Source organism: Ixodes scapularis, unplaced genomic scaffold (assembly GCF_016920785.2).
Source record: "Ixodes scapularis isolate PalLabHiFi unplaced genomic scaffold, ASM1692078v2 PGA_scaffold6__148_contigs__length_123643588, whole genome shotgun sequence".
Classification (NCBI taxonomy): Eukaryota; Metazoa; Arthropoda; class Arachnida; order Ixodida; family Ixodidae; genus Ixodes; species Ixodes scapularis.
Genome location: NW_024609881.1, coordinates 88,967,450 through 88,981,113, shown reverse-complemented (window position 1 = coordinate 88,981,113; position 13,664 = coordinate 88,967,450). Strand labels below are relative to the sequence as shown.

The window sequence follows — 13,664 nt, the reverse complement described above, 5'->3', positions numbered from 1 at the left end:
CGGATTAGCACAGGCGTCGCTATTCTCCCCCAGAAGATTATAGAAGATAACCTCTCACTCAAGATTCTTACAAAAGCAGCACTCCCTCTCCTCCTTTTACTTGGTGTTCAAAAGTGTGCGATGTGGCGTCAGTGCAAGGAGCAGTTGCTCACTTCTTTGAGTTTACACAAACCGCGACTCCAGGGCTTCACTAAAAAATAGAGCACCTAGCGGGAAAACAGTGAACAGGGCGCAACTGGTGCTTTTGTGTTTTTCTGCTCGTCGTTTACGGTCTCCGTGTCTGTAAAGGGTGTTTCACATGCAGCGATTTTGGCCCCAGAGCAGTCTTGGGCAGTAACTAGTTACTAGTAACGCGTTACCGGTAACTAGTTACTTTTTTCGGTAACTTTTAACTGTAACGCGTTACTCTTTAATACTGGTAACTTGTAACTGTAACACTGTTACTTTTTTATTGGGTAACTGTAACTGTTTAGGCCGTTACAGTTACTTTTTACTATAAAATTAAAATTCCTGGCTGACAAAAAAAAAAGAAATTGAACAAACAAAAAAAATTGCCTCGTTTTGCCCACGACGGACCATAGACGAGACGGACGAGCGAGCACGAAACCGGGAGATTAAGGAAGCGGCGCCTGCGGTGGTAGGGGAGGCAAACAATGTGTGTTTCACCGACTTTGGCTCAATCTTCTTCTGTGGGGACCGTCTGCGGGTGTCGGTGGTCATGCGACATGTCTCCGAGTATTCCGTCTGGGCTGTGTCTGCCCTTCCCCCTCTCCCTTCCTCTTTGTCAGATATGTCCGCGCTGTACGTCGCTTTTACACCCAGCCGGTCGCCGCTCCCTCTTCGCTATGAGTTTCCAAGGAAGCCGTCCCCATATTAGGCGGAAAGTCGGCGCTTGTTTAACTTATTCTTTCTCTTCGGAACCGCTCGAGTAAATTGCCTTTCCCGCTGACAGCCCCAAGAAATACTCCAATAGACGTTTTGTTGTGGATTCTCTGCAGTGCTCCAGCTGAAGCGATTACCCGGAAAACACGTGTTTTTAAGAGAGAGAAATTGCTGTTTTGAGGCGCGTGTGCGGACTGATCTTCCACAGTTGGCGTTTGAGACAGAGGCGCCGCGGTGGTCGTCGTACACACGTAGAGCACCAGAAGGCCTCACTTTGTCTCCTTTCCCCCTATATTCTTCCAAAGCTGTTTGACCTGCTATATTTAAGCCTGCTTTCGAGTATATCCCATAAGGTAATTATGTGACCATCTGTGTCCTCTTTGGTTTCGGAGTGAAAAATAAACGAAAATGTTCACTGACGCGGGAGGTCCATCTAACGCAACGTATGTCCGAAAGCTTGTACCCTGTCGCCTATTGGTGAAAACTTTTGGGGGCTGAGCCACGTGCGGGAATGCGATTGGTTTGCGCAGAGGCCAGTTTAACCAGACGGTTCAAAAATGGCCACTATTCTTCAGCTATCACTTGTCAGTTTATTGGGAAATCTCAAGCAGAGGTTACTGTGCGCGTTCAGCCTGTTTATTCTTGATAGCGCTCAAGCCATCCTGACAGGCAGTCATGTCTTCCGACACGGAGCAGCCGTTACCTTGGCCCTCGTATCGCGAATATTTTTCTGTTCTGACAACGACTGCGACAAACATCACAGTGCTGTGATGTTTGTCGCAGCACTGTGATGAGCACTGTAAACAAAAAAAAAAATATTTTTTTTGGTTTATGGTTTCTTGTGTCCAATTTTGGTACTGTAACGAGAAAGTAACGGCGTTACTCTTTCTGCGGTAACTGTAACTGTAACACGTTACTTTTTTAATCCGATAACTGTAACTGTAACAGAGTTACTTTTTCCCCCTAGGTAACTGTAACTGTAACACTGTTACTTTTTACTGGTAACGTGCCCATGACTGCCCCAGAGCGGCGCGATTTCTGCCGTCGCGGCGCTCGTGCCGCTCAACCGCTGGTGCTGGCCGGAGCGCCGCGGCGGCAGAAATCGCGCCGCTCTAGGGCCAAAACCGGTGCATGTGAAACACGCTTAAGTTGTTGACGGTTAGCGCGACGGCCACCGAGGTAAAGTGACGGAAGTTACGTTAGTTGCGTCCACATCAACAAGGAAAAAAAAAATAAGCAGCCGCAAGGAGAGGGCCTCAGGGAAAACCGTGACTCATAATGAGCTTACAAATTAGGTGCGCCCTGCGTTGCTTTTCGTGTTCGGTAGGGAGAACAGATATCTCAGTGACTCTTTTGTTTACTGTCGTATATTCCTGTTGCGGAGGTCACTCCGAACGCAAGCAATGAAACCGCGTGAACCAGATATTGCCCGTTTATCAACGTTCATAAGCGCGGACGAAGGTCAGCAGGTACTCCCTCCATCGCTTTCCCTGAAGAAGGTTAAGCCCCCAGAAACGCGCTTGCGCCAACACACCGGCACAAGTTTTGAATGTAGTGGAAAAACCTCGAAGCAAACCACATTGAAGTTAAAACTTGTCCGCGTAATCTAGAGCGTCGCGCGGTTAGCTGGCACATGGCACGGCAAGATCGGTTTTCGGTCGCCATATTTGTCGGAAAATGGTGATCCGTATAGGTCGCTGTAGGGTGCCTTCATGTGCGCCTTGATTAGGGTGGAGACATCCGGCCATTTTGTCCCACGGGTTGATTATTCTTTTTTGTTCAGAAGCGCGTGAAAGAGCGTGTCCTTGCACGCGTATCTGGCGCTGACTACGCTATGGCGAGAATTTGTTTTTGTCGATATCTTTGTATTTTCCCTGTGAGCGCCTGTCGTCGGCATCGGGTACTACAGAGGGTGGCATCACCCTAAATAGAAGGGCATTGAGGCACCCTTGGTCGCTATAGTTGTTAACAGGTACTTCCATAATTCTCGCGGCTGATTCGAGCCCGAAGAAGAAAAAAGAAGTTAATATCGCACCTGCTGTGACGTCTGTGGCACTAGTGGAACCTCGAGGAGAAGCAAAAGGTCACGCCCTGAAGGTTGAAACGAAACGATGAATAGCGCAAAGAAATCCTACAAGCGACACCTTGGCTTCCGGAGACCATCTTCTCCCGTCCTGGAGGAACGTCAAGATGACCAGCCCAGTCCCGTAAGCCAAGCACTTCCTGCGGCAGCTCCAAGCGGCTGTGGCACTGTGAAGAGAGGAGACCGACGCCTGTCCTTGTTGCAAATGAAAGAGCTCGTAAGTTTTTCTCTGTCCTATCACCTATAACCTTAGTCTGCATGCATTCTAGTCCTGCCTTCTAGCTGAAACTCATTGGTACACTTTGGAATTTCTGCCATCCGCTGGCGTGACCTGAGAAACTGGGGGAAAGCAGGAGACGAGAGGGCACGGGGGCACAAGAACGCCAAGCCCCGATTCGAATGATTAGTGGGTAGACCTAAAGTAAACTGCCTTTGTCTTCTCTGCACTGGTCAAACGCATTCAAGTGCGAGAGCTAAATGCAGGACGCCGGTGTACAGCGTTCTAACGCGTTTGACGAGTGCAACATAGATAAAATATGCATCTGGCTTTAGGCTTACCCACTGATCATTCCAACCAGAGCTTGGCATTCTGACATCCCCCCACGCTCTCGTCTCGACTTCCGCAGTTTCACGGCGCAGAGGTTTATTTCGAAAAAGTTTGAAGTCTTCCGCAGTTACGAACGCAGAAGGTTGCAACTTAAGCCATCCCTTGTTGTATGAGGTATCGTCGACGTAGTCATTGCTCCATCATTCTTTCTCAGAATCGTCATGTGAATTTTGAGAGGAATGTGGTGGTTTAGGTGGAAGGACAAATGGACTCAACATTGCTTGGACATCGAGTCATGTCTTGGTCCAAAAAGATAGCACGACATGATAGAGTGCTCTATACCGATCAAGCCTGCAGAATCGCAGCTTCTTCCACGCTTTCGTGCCGCTGCGTTTGCTTCATATAACTGCCGACGCAGGCGCCACTGTCCCATAGCGAAATCCTTGCACTGCTTGTAAGCTCCTCACTGCTACTTTGACTATGACCAATTCGCAATATCTCTTGTGCGAATGGTCGATTACAGTTTATTCTTCTAAAATACGGAACTGCTGTCATACAAGCCATTTACGTGATGTAAACTGCTCACTTAGTGCGCGCGCCTAAGAGGTAAAATACGATGCCTGACAATATTTTTGAGATACATATATTAAACAATATTAATGTCATGTTCGTGATAACAGTGCCGCGCAGTGTACGCCAGTATATGTAAATTTGCTAGAGATATACACAATGTTCCAAGAAAGTTATAATGGGCAGCAGGTGGCGTCCTTATGTCAAATGCACGGAGCGAGGTGTAACGGAAATAGGCCGAGCCACAAGCTCTTCTCAACCAATGCGGAGCTCAGGTCGTCAATGGGTACCGCCATTGATTTTTGGGGCAAACAACCCTCGTGGCCATGGCATTCCCGTGGCAACGCTGTTGTTTGCCCCATAATTTCATGGTGGCGTCCTCTGAAACAATGTCGAACAGGCGAGATTTGGAGCCCAACACTTGCCCGACCAGTAGGAAGTCGGCGTACAGCGGACGCTCTCGACGCAGCGCCTGGAGCGTTGTACAGAACGAGTCGTCATAGCGCGGCATTGGAAAGCGATCGCGTGTCAGTCGTCATACGCACGAAGGCTGAGAATGGCACCGCGGGTTGAGAGAGCCGTACAAACTCTGCTCCCAGAAGGTGTTGGTTTCACTCCGCCGTGATGAGATTGCGGGTTCGCATCGAAACATCTTTGGTGCGCCGATCAAATCGAAAGCCAGCCGCGACAGCGAAGAGACGAAGCAGACCGCAAGCACGGAGCAGACGTAGCCTAAGCATAACGACCGAGTGGAGAGCAGACGGTGGGAGCTTGGTTGAATTTTTGATGAGAGCGCGTCGGTGCGCGAGGCAGTCTGGGATTGGGTTCTTATTGCGGCGTCCCTGGGCATGAAGTCACGCCAGGTCCTGCCTATTTAAAAGTCCTTGCGATATTCCGAGTAAATGAATATAGTAGACTGTAGTGTAAAACCATTTCAAATAGTAGAAAAAAGAGCTATGATGAAAATTTAGATTTCTCAGATGGCCAAGCAATTAAGTTACATATGTCTTGCTGAGGCAAGGATCCAGGCAAGGATCAGAAGGTGACAAAACAGTGATGGCGGAGGCGAGTTGGTGTTATTTTATAATTACCTAAACCGACTGAGACTCGGTAGAAACCGAGCGGTATCGATATTCGTAGAGAAAGGAAAATAATGTCAAAAGATGTTGCTTCCAGTCATTATTTTTCCTTTCAATTTCACTTAGATTTTTCTAGTTCTCTCCTTAATCTCAGGATGTTTAGAAATTGGTGCATCATTATATGCATTCGAATTGATAAGATCATGGCCCTATGAGGTTATCACCACCACGACTTAATCCGGGCAGTTGAGAAGATGCTAACTGTGTCGGGGCTCACATTTAGCAATGATCGACGCACTGTGCCAGCCGTTAGGCACACGTCACTATCTGGACCTGCGAGAGAGAGAGGAGCAAAGGTCCGCACTGGGAGCTTGCTGATGAGAACCGAAAGTAGTCATGGAAGGGGACATGGGATGGTCTAGCTTTGAATACAGGGAGGCTTTAGGTAGAACTGGGTTTCGAGTAAAGCAGAAGCAGGGTACACGAATACGATTAACGTCAGGCTTATTCTAAAGTTCACCGAAAGAAAGTGTCTCTTGGAAATTGGTGAGCAGAAGCGGTGACTGAATCTGGAACCTAATGTTTCATGGGTATCAGCTCCGGTGACGTTTTATGGTTCTTGATGTCGCTTCGATTTCGTGAAACGACAGCGCCCGCATAGTTGTTTTCGAGCCTACGCTGCACGCGGGTACAAAACAGTCGGAAACCGAACTTACTAAGCGTTCACCGCATGGGTGACAGTGCCATAACATCTGTCCATAGGAGGCAGAAGGCAGTGCACGAGAGGGCTCGTGCCGTCTCGTGCTTTACACGCGCAGAGCTCCAGCTGCGTCGTCCCACGAGCAGAATAGTTAAAGTTCCCTCGATGCATTGCTGCAGCGGTGGCATAGTTCAACAGGCTGGTGAGATCGGCCTATTAGAGTCGGGTGAAGGTAAGGGTCGGGTGTGCAAAAAACAAGGAACTAGTTAAATAAATGCGAGCGACACCTACCTCCCCAAATGCGGACAACTCCGCCAAGAATACAGAAGGATCCCTGAGACTTACTCCCATCGTCCACACTGTTTGTTTGCGTATGAAAAAGCGGCTCACTCTGGAAATGATAGCTGGCGAATCGCGAATGGTGCGTGTATTTTAGACAGTCCTTGTGGTACACAGGAGGCTATGATTACATATTCGCGGTTGGGGATCTTAATATCAATTTCCCTTCTTTGTGATTTTATTAGGCGTGAGGTGAGAGTGCACGAAGCTATTTATTGCTTGGTTTAGTATCATGCTTTATTCTCCAGGATTATCCTTTACGGTTGTCCGGATATAATTTTTGTTTGGTTTCTGGCTACAGTGACCATTAAAAAGTGTCTTAATGTTAGCTTGAAATCCGACTAGAGTTTAAGAAGGATGAAAATTGGACATCTCTAGTTTGCAATAGCTGCATATATCCCATCACCATCAAAGGTCACCGCTATGTACAGTCAGATTCAATATGAACTGGCCGGGTTTCGTGGCAGCCGAGAGGGGTGAATGTCGCAATGCAAAGCTATACAACCGACTGCGGCATTGCGACAATCACGAAGGCGGCAGTTTATTGTAGCCTCTTTTGGAACAGCTTAACGTATCCAGACCTCTCTGCGCGACATGAGCAGCTCAAGCCTGATCGCCTCTCGACTAGCTCGTATGTTTCTTAATCCTGAAAATATTTCATACAGAGGATTGTTCACTCCTACGTTAGTCATCGCAGTTGCCAAGAAAATCATCAGCTGTCCTACTCAAGTAAAGGTATAGTGCGGGTTTTAAAAGTTCTAGAATAGTCAGTATAACGCTTGGGACAGAAACTTCCCGACACATCTAGGCATGGGAGGTCCCGCGTAGAGGAGGCACATAAGGCGACGAAGCGTAAGAATTATATTTAAACTCCAACCCTGCGTCGCTGGTTTCAGGCGGAGGCCCAGTTCAAGAAGCGAAAGGAAGAGAAAGAAAAAGAGGAAACCAAAAGAGCGGGCACTTTAAAAAAAATTGCGGCTTCCTTGTGCTTTCTTGTGTTCATCGGAGTCGTAGCATTCTTCGCCGTTTACGCAAGCAAGATACGAGCCCATCCCCGTACCCAAACGAACGAGATGTGCACCACAATAGACTGCGTTCAGCACAATTTTCTGCTCCAAGAAGGAATGGACGCCAGCGTGGATCCATGTGAGAACTTCACGGAACACGTCTGCGGTAACACCAAGTGGACCGACGTGATGGTATCCAGCACAGAGCAATACATGATGACGAAATGGTTAAAGAACGGGGCGCTCTACATGAGGAGCGGGATATTTAATTTTCCTGTCACGAAGAAGGCGGAGGCTTTGTTCGCCAGCTGCAAGAACACGCGAAAGAGTGAAATAGAAGATATGAGAATATTTATGCGAGAGCGAGGTTTGTATAGGCCAGATAAAGCAGTCGCGTCAAGACATCCTCTTGATGTTGTCTTAGATTTCTACATCAATTGGGGGGTCGTGTTCTGGTTTGAGATCAGTTTTCCCACCGTGCTGCCAGGCACAAGGAACCGTATTTCGTTTTCGCGCTCAGGCAAAGCTAAGTTTTCTCGAGAGCGCATGCTTCACGTGAAGAGCAAAATGTCGGACATCATTTACGCAAAGCGCTTTTACGACATCCTATATTCCGAGGGAGTGAACAAAAGCGACTTGGTGACACTACTTAAAAACGAAGATGACATTCTTAACATCCTTGTTCCGAATATTCCACCAAAGCCAATAATAATTCCGATTCACCAAATTGAGAAACTGACACCGAATATTTCGAGAGATGCGCACTGGATTACCTATCTCAACCTACATTTGAGTTCCTACAAGATCGTTCCAGATGATCAGGTACTCCTCGAAGACCAACAGCTTCTGATTGACATAAACATGCTCTTTCATCAATTCAGCCACGCCGAACTTCTTGACCACCTCGGCTGGTGGTTCGTTCAAGAATACCTTATTCTTGCTGCGTCCGAGGCATCGAGCGCTCTGCACGCCTACGAAAAATCGCCAGAGAGTTATCTCGCTTACGACTGCTACGCCGAAGTAGAAAACCATTACAGGAATCTATTGTTTATGGAAAGAAAACTCGCCAAAGAGCGGGGCGGTAAAGATACGAGAATTCCGCAGGAGATAATCGAACATACAGTTTCACTTTTAGAGAGAAACAAGACCTGGGCCTTTGAGGAAGGCAGCCGAGAGGGTGTCAAAGAAGTCGTCAGGCAGATATCTCAGCGACCACAAATTCCTGAATCCGACAGTGGCGAGAAAAACCGAGATTATTTTGAGACCATGTATAGGTCGCACCCTTTGAGCGAAAGATCTTTCATAAGGCTCTGGATGGCTACTGCTAAAGCCCACAAAAACGCATCGGGCTGGCCGCTGAACGACACGCTACTCCGAAGACCTGTGACAAGCTCTTCTGTCGTAGAGTACGACATGTGGCAGAATACCATCTTCGTCACCCAGAGCGTGTTCAACCCGCCCGCCTTCTACGAGAACGGGTTGCAGTCAATGAACTATGGAGGACTGGGTGCCCTCATTGCGTTGCAGGTCGTCAAAGCGTTAGACTGTAAGGTAAGTAACTATCTTTTCATCTTAAAGCAGAATTACCTACACTTTCGGAAGCTCCTAAACGTATAGCGGCAAGCGACGTACTTGGAGCATCAGTCATTTGACCTCGTTTAATCCGTTGAACCAATGAGAAGGGCGATAGCGTCACGTGATTCAGTGAACACCCTTGTGACACTGGTGTGTCATGGTCATCGGGTTGGGATTCCTGCTCACAATTTTCGGTGAAAACTTTGTTAGAAAAAGCCGTTTGTCGCCTTTCTCAATAGGGTTCCTCCGGTAGAGAACAGATGTAGATCAGGACGCTGCCATGCTTATAGTCTTCGTTATAAGTTAAGACGCACTAACAATACGTCAGAAACGCCCCCGAGTGAACCTGCTAGCGCTTACCAATACTTAGAAGACAACTTGCAAAAAAAACGACATTTTATTATTTCAGTTATATTATCTTACCGGTGTCAAAATTGGCTCGTAGTGCGTTTCACATTACGTTCGACCGCAGCCAAGGCTACTAGCCGACGGAACCAGTCGAGCAGCACCGAACTTGCTTCGTCATGACGTCTTGGTCTTCGTCTTGGTTATCGGAGTCTAGATCGGTTTCTAGTCCCGACACGCCGATAATCGGTGATAACGACCGAAATGTAGGGCTTATACTAAAAGTTGATTGCACGGTATAATTTTGGAGGATCGTTATTAGCCTACGCATTCTCCCGCAATTTGTTTCACCTCGAGTCTGGGCGCAGTCAATGCTACGCGACCCGAGTGAACCAATCAAATACCGCCAATTGTTCTTCGTCGAGGAGTTCCTAGTCTTTCAGTACGCACGCTACTCTCGGATGAAAAAATCATGGCTGGTGAATTGTGGCGCGACTTCTCGCCTTCGGTGGGTGCGTGTTCATGACTCCGTCTGTTCTAGCTAGAGGTTCGCGAATAGTGGTTGGCATCGAAAAGCGCTCCGTTGTTCGTCGCCTTCTCGGCAGCGAACCCTCTACGTAGCAGTTGTCCTCCTAGTTTCGGGCTTAGGCACGACGGTGCGCTATGTGTTTCAATGCTGTATTCGCTCACCCCGAGTCACAGCGAAACCCCCACGGTGGTGGATATTTACTGCGGCACTGAAACAGGCCACCACAGGGGCATAGAATGGACACGGATGCTACATTTGTGTTCGGCTGGAACTGTCGTTCAATCATTGCAAACACGAGTCCTTCTCAACGCTGACGCCGCAGTCCGGTCCAATCCCTGCCCTCAAGGGCGCCTCTTTTAGTGGTGCAAAACATCTCAGAACATCGGCTTTCTTTTTTATGAGATCTTGGTACAATCCGGTGACTGCACTCGGACTTATGAACATAAATGTAAAATGAACGACAATAATAAAAAATAATTATTATTTCACGTGAAAGTTTTTTTTCTTTTTTGCTGGTTGCCGCGGATTTTGTGAAGCCGTGCCGTGTGACGTCCCATAATGCCACGCGCGCAGTGTTGCATTATGGGACGTCAAAGACCTACGCACCAATTCAGTTTTAGAGCGGAGCTCTTAGGCGCCCGTTTCCGGCTTGAGCAGCGTCGAGGTCGCCGACGGCGTAACCGCGTGGTGCATTATGGCTCGCGTGACGTCACTGATGACGATGACGTCATCGCGATGACGTCATGTGACATCACAAGGACCACCAGTGATGTCGCGTGACGTCAACGTGATGACATCATCGTCCTCTTAATTGGCGACGTCATCAGTGACGTCACCAGTGACGTCACGTGTGACGTCACGAGCAAAAAAATTCAGCGCTAAATCTAGCGTAAAATATTTTCCCGGTAAATCTAGTGAAAAAATCCCCGGCTAAATTTAGCGAAAAAAATTTCCCTGCTTAATTTAGCGAAAAAAACTTCCCCGCTTACTTTGGCGGAAAGGATTTCCCAGCTAAATCTAGTGGAAAACATTCCCCGCTAAAGTAAGGGGAAAAACATCCCAGCTAAATTCCCGCCAAATTTACACGCGATGCTCTCACCAAAGATGTGCATTTTCTGCGACTTGCGTTAAGCATACGCCGATCCACACCCATGTTAGTATAGGGTGGCTTTCCACCTTCTCTCCTCAGTACCCTTCCCTCCTCCTTCTCAAGAGCTGCGCTCTAATTCAGGGTTACATGGGATTGTAAACGTCTTTAAGCTTTGTCCGCTATATTTAGCTGGAAAAAATTAACTGGTGCAGAGGTCGCGTGACGTCAGGACACGTAATGTGAATTTCTCCGCTAAATTTAGCGGCAAAATTAACGCCCAGGGACCCACAAACCAATTCAGTTTTCCCGCTAAATTAGACCGGGGAATTTGACGTCACGTGAACTGATGTCCCGTGATGCTAAAACGCTTTACGTATGCAGCAAAATTGCAGAGCAATTCGCCAGACTTCTTTTTACACATGTGATTGCTTCGAGAACGTTTCCAGGCAGTTTTTTTTTTTTAATGAAGGGACTGTCATAGAAAGAGGAAGCACGCCTTCAGAAAGTCTCTGCAGGCTTACTTATTATTAGTGTGACTGGTGTGACTATGCTTTAACTGACCGTCGTTGCTGCGTCCATATTATCACTAGTATTACTGCTGCACTTCAATTCGAATTTTAAACAAACTTCCTATTGCGTTATTTGCGCAGGATAGCCAGGTTAAATTATCCTGGAACCCAATGGACAATGTCACAGAACGTCTTCGAGCAAAGTCGGCGTGCGGTGACGTTGACCACAGAGTGCTCATGCAAGTTGCCGCCGTGCAAGTCGCATTCAGCGCTTACCTGGCCGCTGGAGGCGAAAAATCGTCCGGTTACAAATATCTCCAGAACTATCCGCACGATCAAGTGTTCTTCTATAGCCACTGCAAGACGATGTGTGGACAAGGAGACTACTGCACTGAGACACTGAGGCACCTGGGAGCCTTCACGAACGCCTTCGAGTGCCCGGACGACTCTTACATGAATCCGCCGCAGAAATGCACATACTTTGATTGAGATCGTCCCACAGGCGTCGTCACGTTTCGGGGGCATATAAATCTACAAGCTCTGAGACGCCTTGTGTTGTAAGTAAAGCGCGAGACACGTGGGCGAAAAAATCATTCGATCTGACGTCCAATTCGGCAATACGACTGCCTGATCCGAAAAATGTGGTCGCTTCAGACGTTGGTTTGGCGATCCGGCGTGCGTCCAACGTGCCACATAGTTTCGCATGGTAGACGGACTGTCGGAAGCGCTCAGCCAATGATGGCACAGCTAGCGCGAACGTCATGATGACGTACTGGACATGGCGGGACGAAGAAGAAAACGAAACGGGCGACGAGAAGCCGGACTCGTGAGTCCCGCTAACCCATTCGAGAAAGATGGCCTCAGCAAAGGATGCACGCGCTAGCGAGAACGTGCTCCTACGTTCGCTCGTGGGAGCTGCACCGTCAATCTGGCACAAGAGATCGTACACTGTAGAGAACAGGGACGGAGCTGAAGCGCTTGGATCTCCTGGGCAAAGCCGAACGGATCGTCGTGTCGCATGCAAGGTCGGCAGCGTGTGCCTCTAACTGTCGCGTGCGCAATTCGGAGCGGCGATCGGACTGTAGGATCGGACGCCGGATCAGACGATTCTGCCGTCCATGTGTCTCGCGCTTAAAGGAAAGTAATAGGGGAATCCGCGGGCAACATGAGCTGAAACAGCCGATGGAACCTTTTTTGGCGTCTGCGATTTCCACAAGAAATGTTATTTCTTAACTTGACAAAACGTCAAAATTATGTGGCCTAAACTTGGCATTCTCTTTCCAGGTCGGACAACAGCTCCGCCAAAAACTGGCACGTATGCCAAAAAGGGTGAAGGACTGTTGGAGCTCAAATTGTTCGCGATGGTACGTGTGGTTTTTCGGGACACACTGCGAAAAAGAGATGACAAATGAGAGCTGACTGAAAAATAATGAGTCCGAATTTTCCTTTTTAAAAGTAGAATCCTTCGAATTCAATATATTTTTAGAATTAAAAAAAAAACAGTTAAAATGTAAAATATTTTGGACAGCACTTTCAGCGCTAGCTATAGCGACTCTGTTCTCTTCATCGTATGACAAAAACTAAATTCCCTACAGTTTATTTAAATCTTTTTTCAGCGTTAAAAATGTCTAATATCTACATGGGGATAAGTTTGAGTTATACAAAGGGTGTTGCATTCAAGTTACCCCTCTTAAAATGTTATTTCAAAATTCTATCATGCATTTCTGCCTTACTCTCACACGGACGCCCTCGTGATCCGCCATGACGACACGTCCGAGGTGCCTTCGCTACTTCCAGGTGAACCCTCTGTGACAAGACTGATTATCCTGCATGCTCGCAGAGGTGTTGCTCCACGGAGGAGTCGGTGACACCTTAAATGAACTGCGCGCTAGGTTTTGGGTCCCGCGTGCACGACAGGCTGTTAGGCGGGTTACTGGAAAGTGTACTTTGTTCCCGGTTTCGCCTTAAAGCGGCATACGCGCCGACGACTCTCCTTCCAAGTGACCGAGTCCTAAACTCTTGTCCTTTCGAAGTTCCGGGAGCAGACTTTGCCGGACCCATTTTCGTGAAAAACTGTAGGGTAGTGAAAGCGTACTTTGTGGTGTTCACTTCTGCTGTCGTTAGAGCTTTTCATCTTGATCCTGTTGTAGACCTCACGGCAGACACTTTTCTTGCGGCTTTTATAAGATTCTGCGCCAGGCGTGGCTCCCCGCGAGTTGTGTACTCGTATAACGCTGCAACTTTTAAGAGAGCGTCAAGAGAACTAGCTGCGATGCACTATTTACTGAGAGAAGATGAAATGAGAAACTACTATGCTGGTCAACATGTAACGTGGAGATTTATCGCAGAAAAAGCGCCGGGGTGGGGAGGTTTCTGGGAAGGGCTCATTAGCATTATGAAGACGTGCCT

General features: G+C 47.9%; 1 protein-coding gene across 1 annotated transcript in view; it reads left to right on the top strand.

Annotated features, from left to right (window-relative positions):
* The window catches only part of LOC115326481 (neprilysin-like), a 33,079-nt gene extending 21,335 nt beyond the window's left edge, over positions 1 to 11,744 (top strand). The window contains exons 2-3 of the mRNA XM_040209042.1: positions 7,097 to 8,758; positions 11,397 to 11,744. Coding sequence (XP_040064976.1) covers positions 7,097 to 8,758; positions 11,397 to 11,744 — 2,010 coding nt within the window. The remainder of the gene's footprint in view (positions 1 to 7,096; positions 8,759 to 11,396) is intronic.
* The last annotated feature ends 1,920 nt before the right edge of the window (positions 11,745 to 13,664 follow it).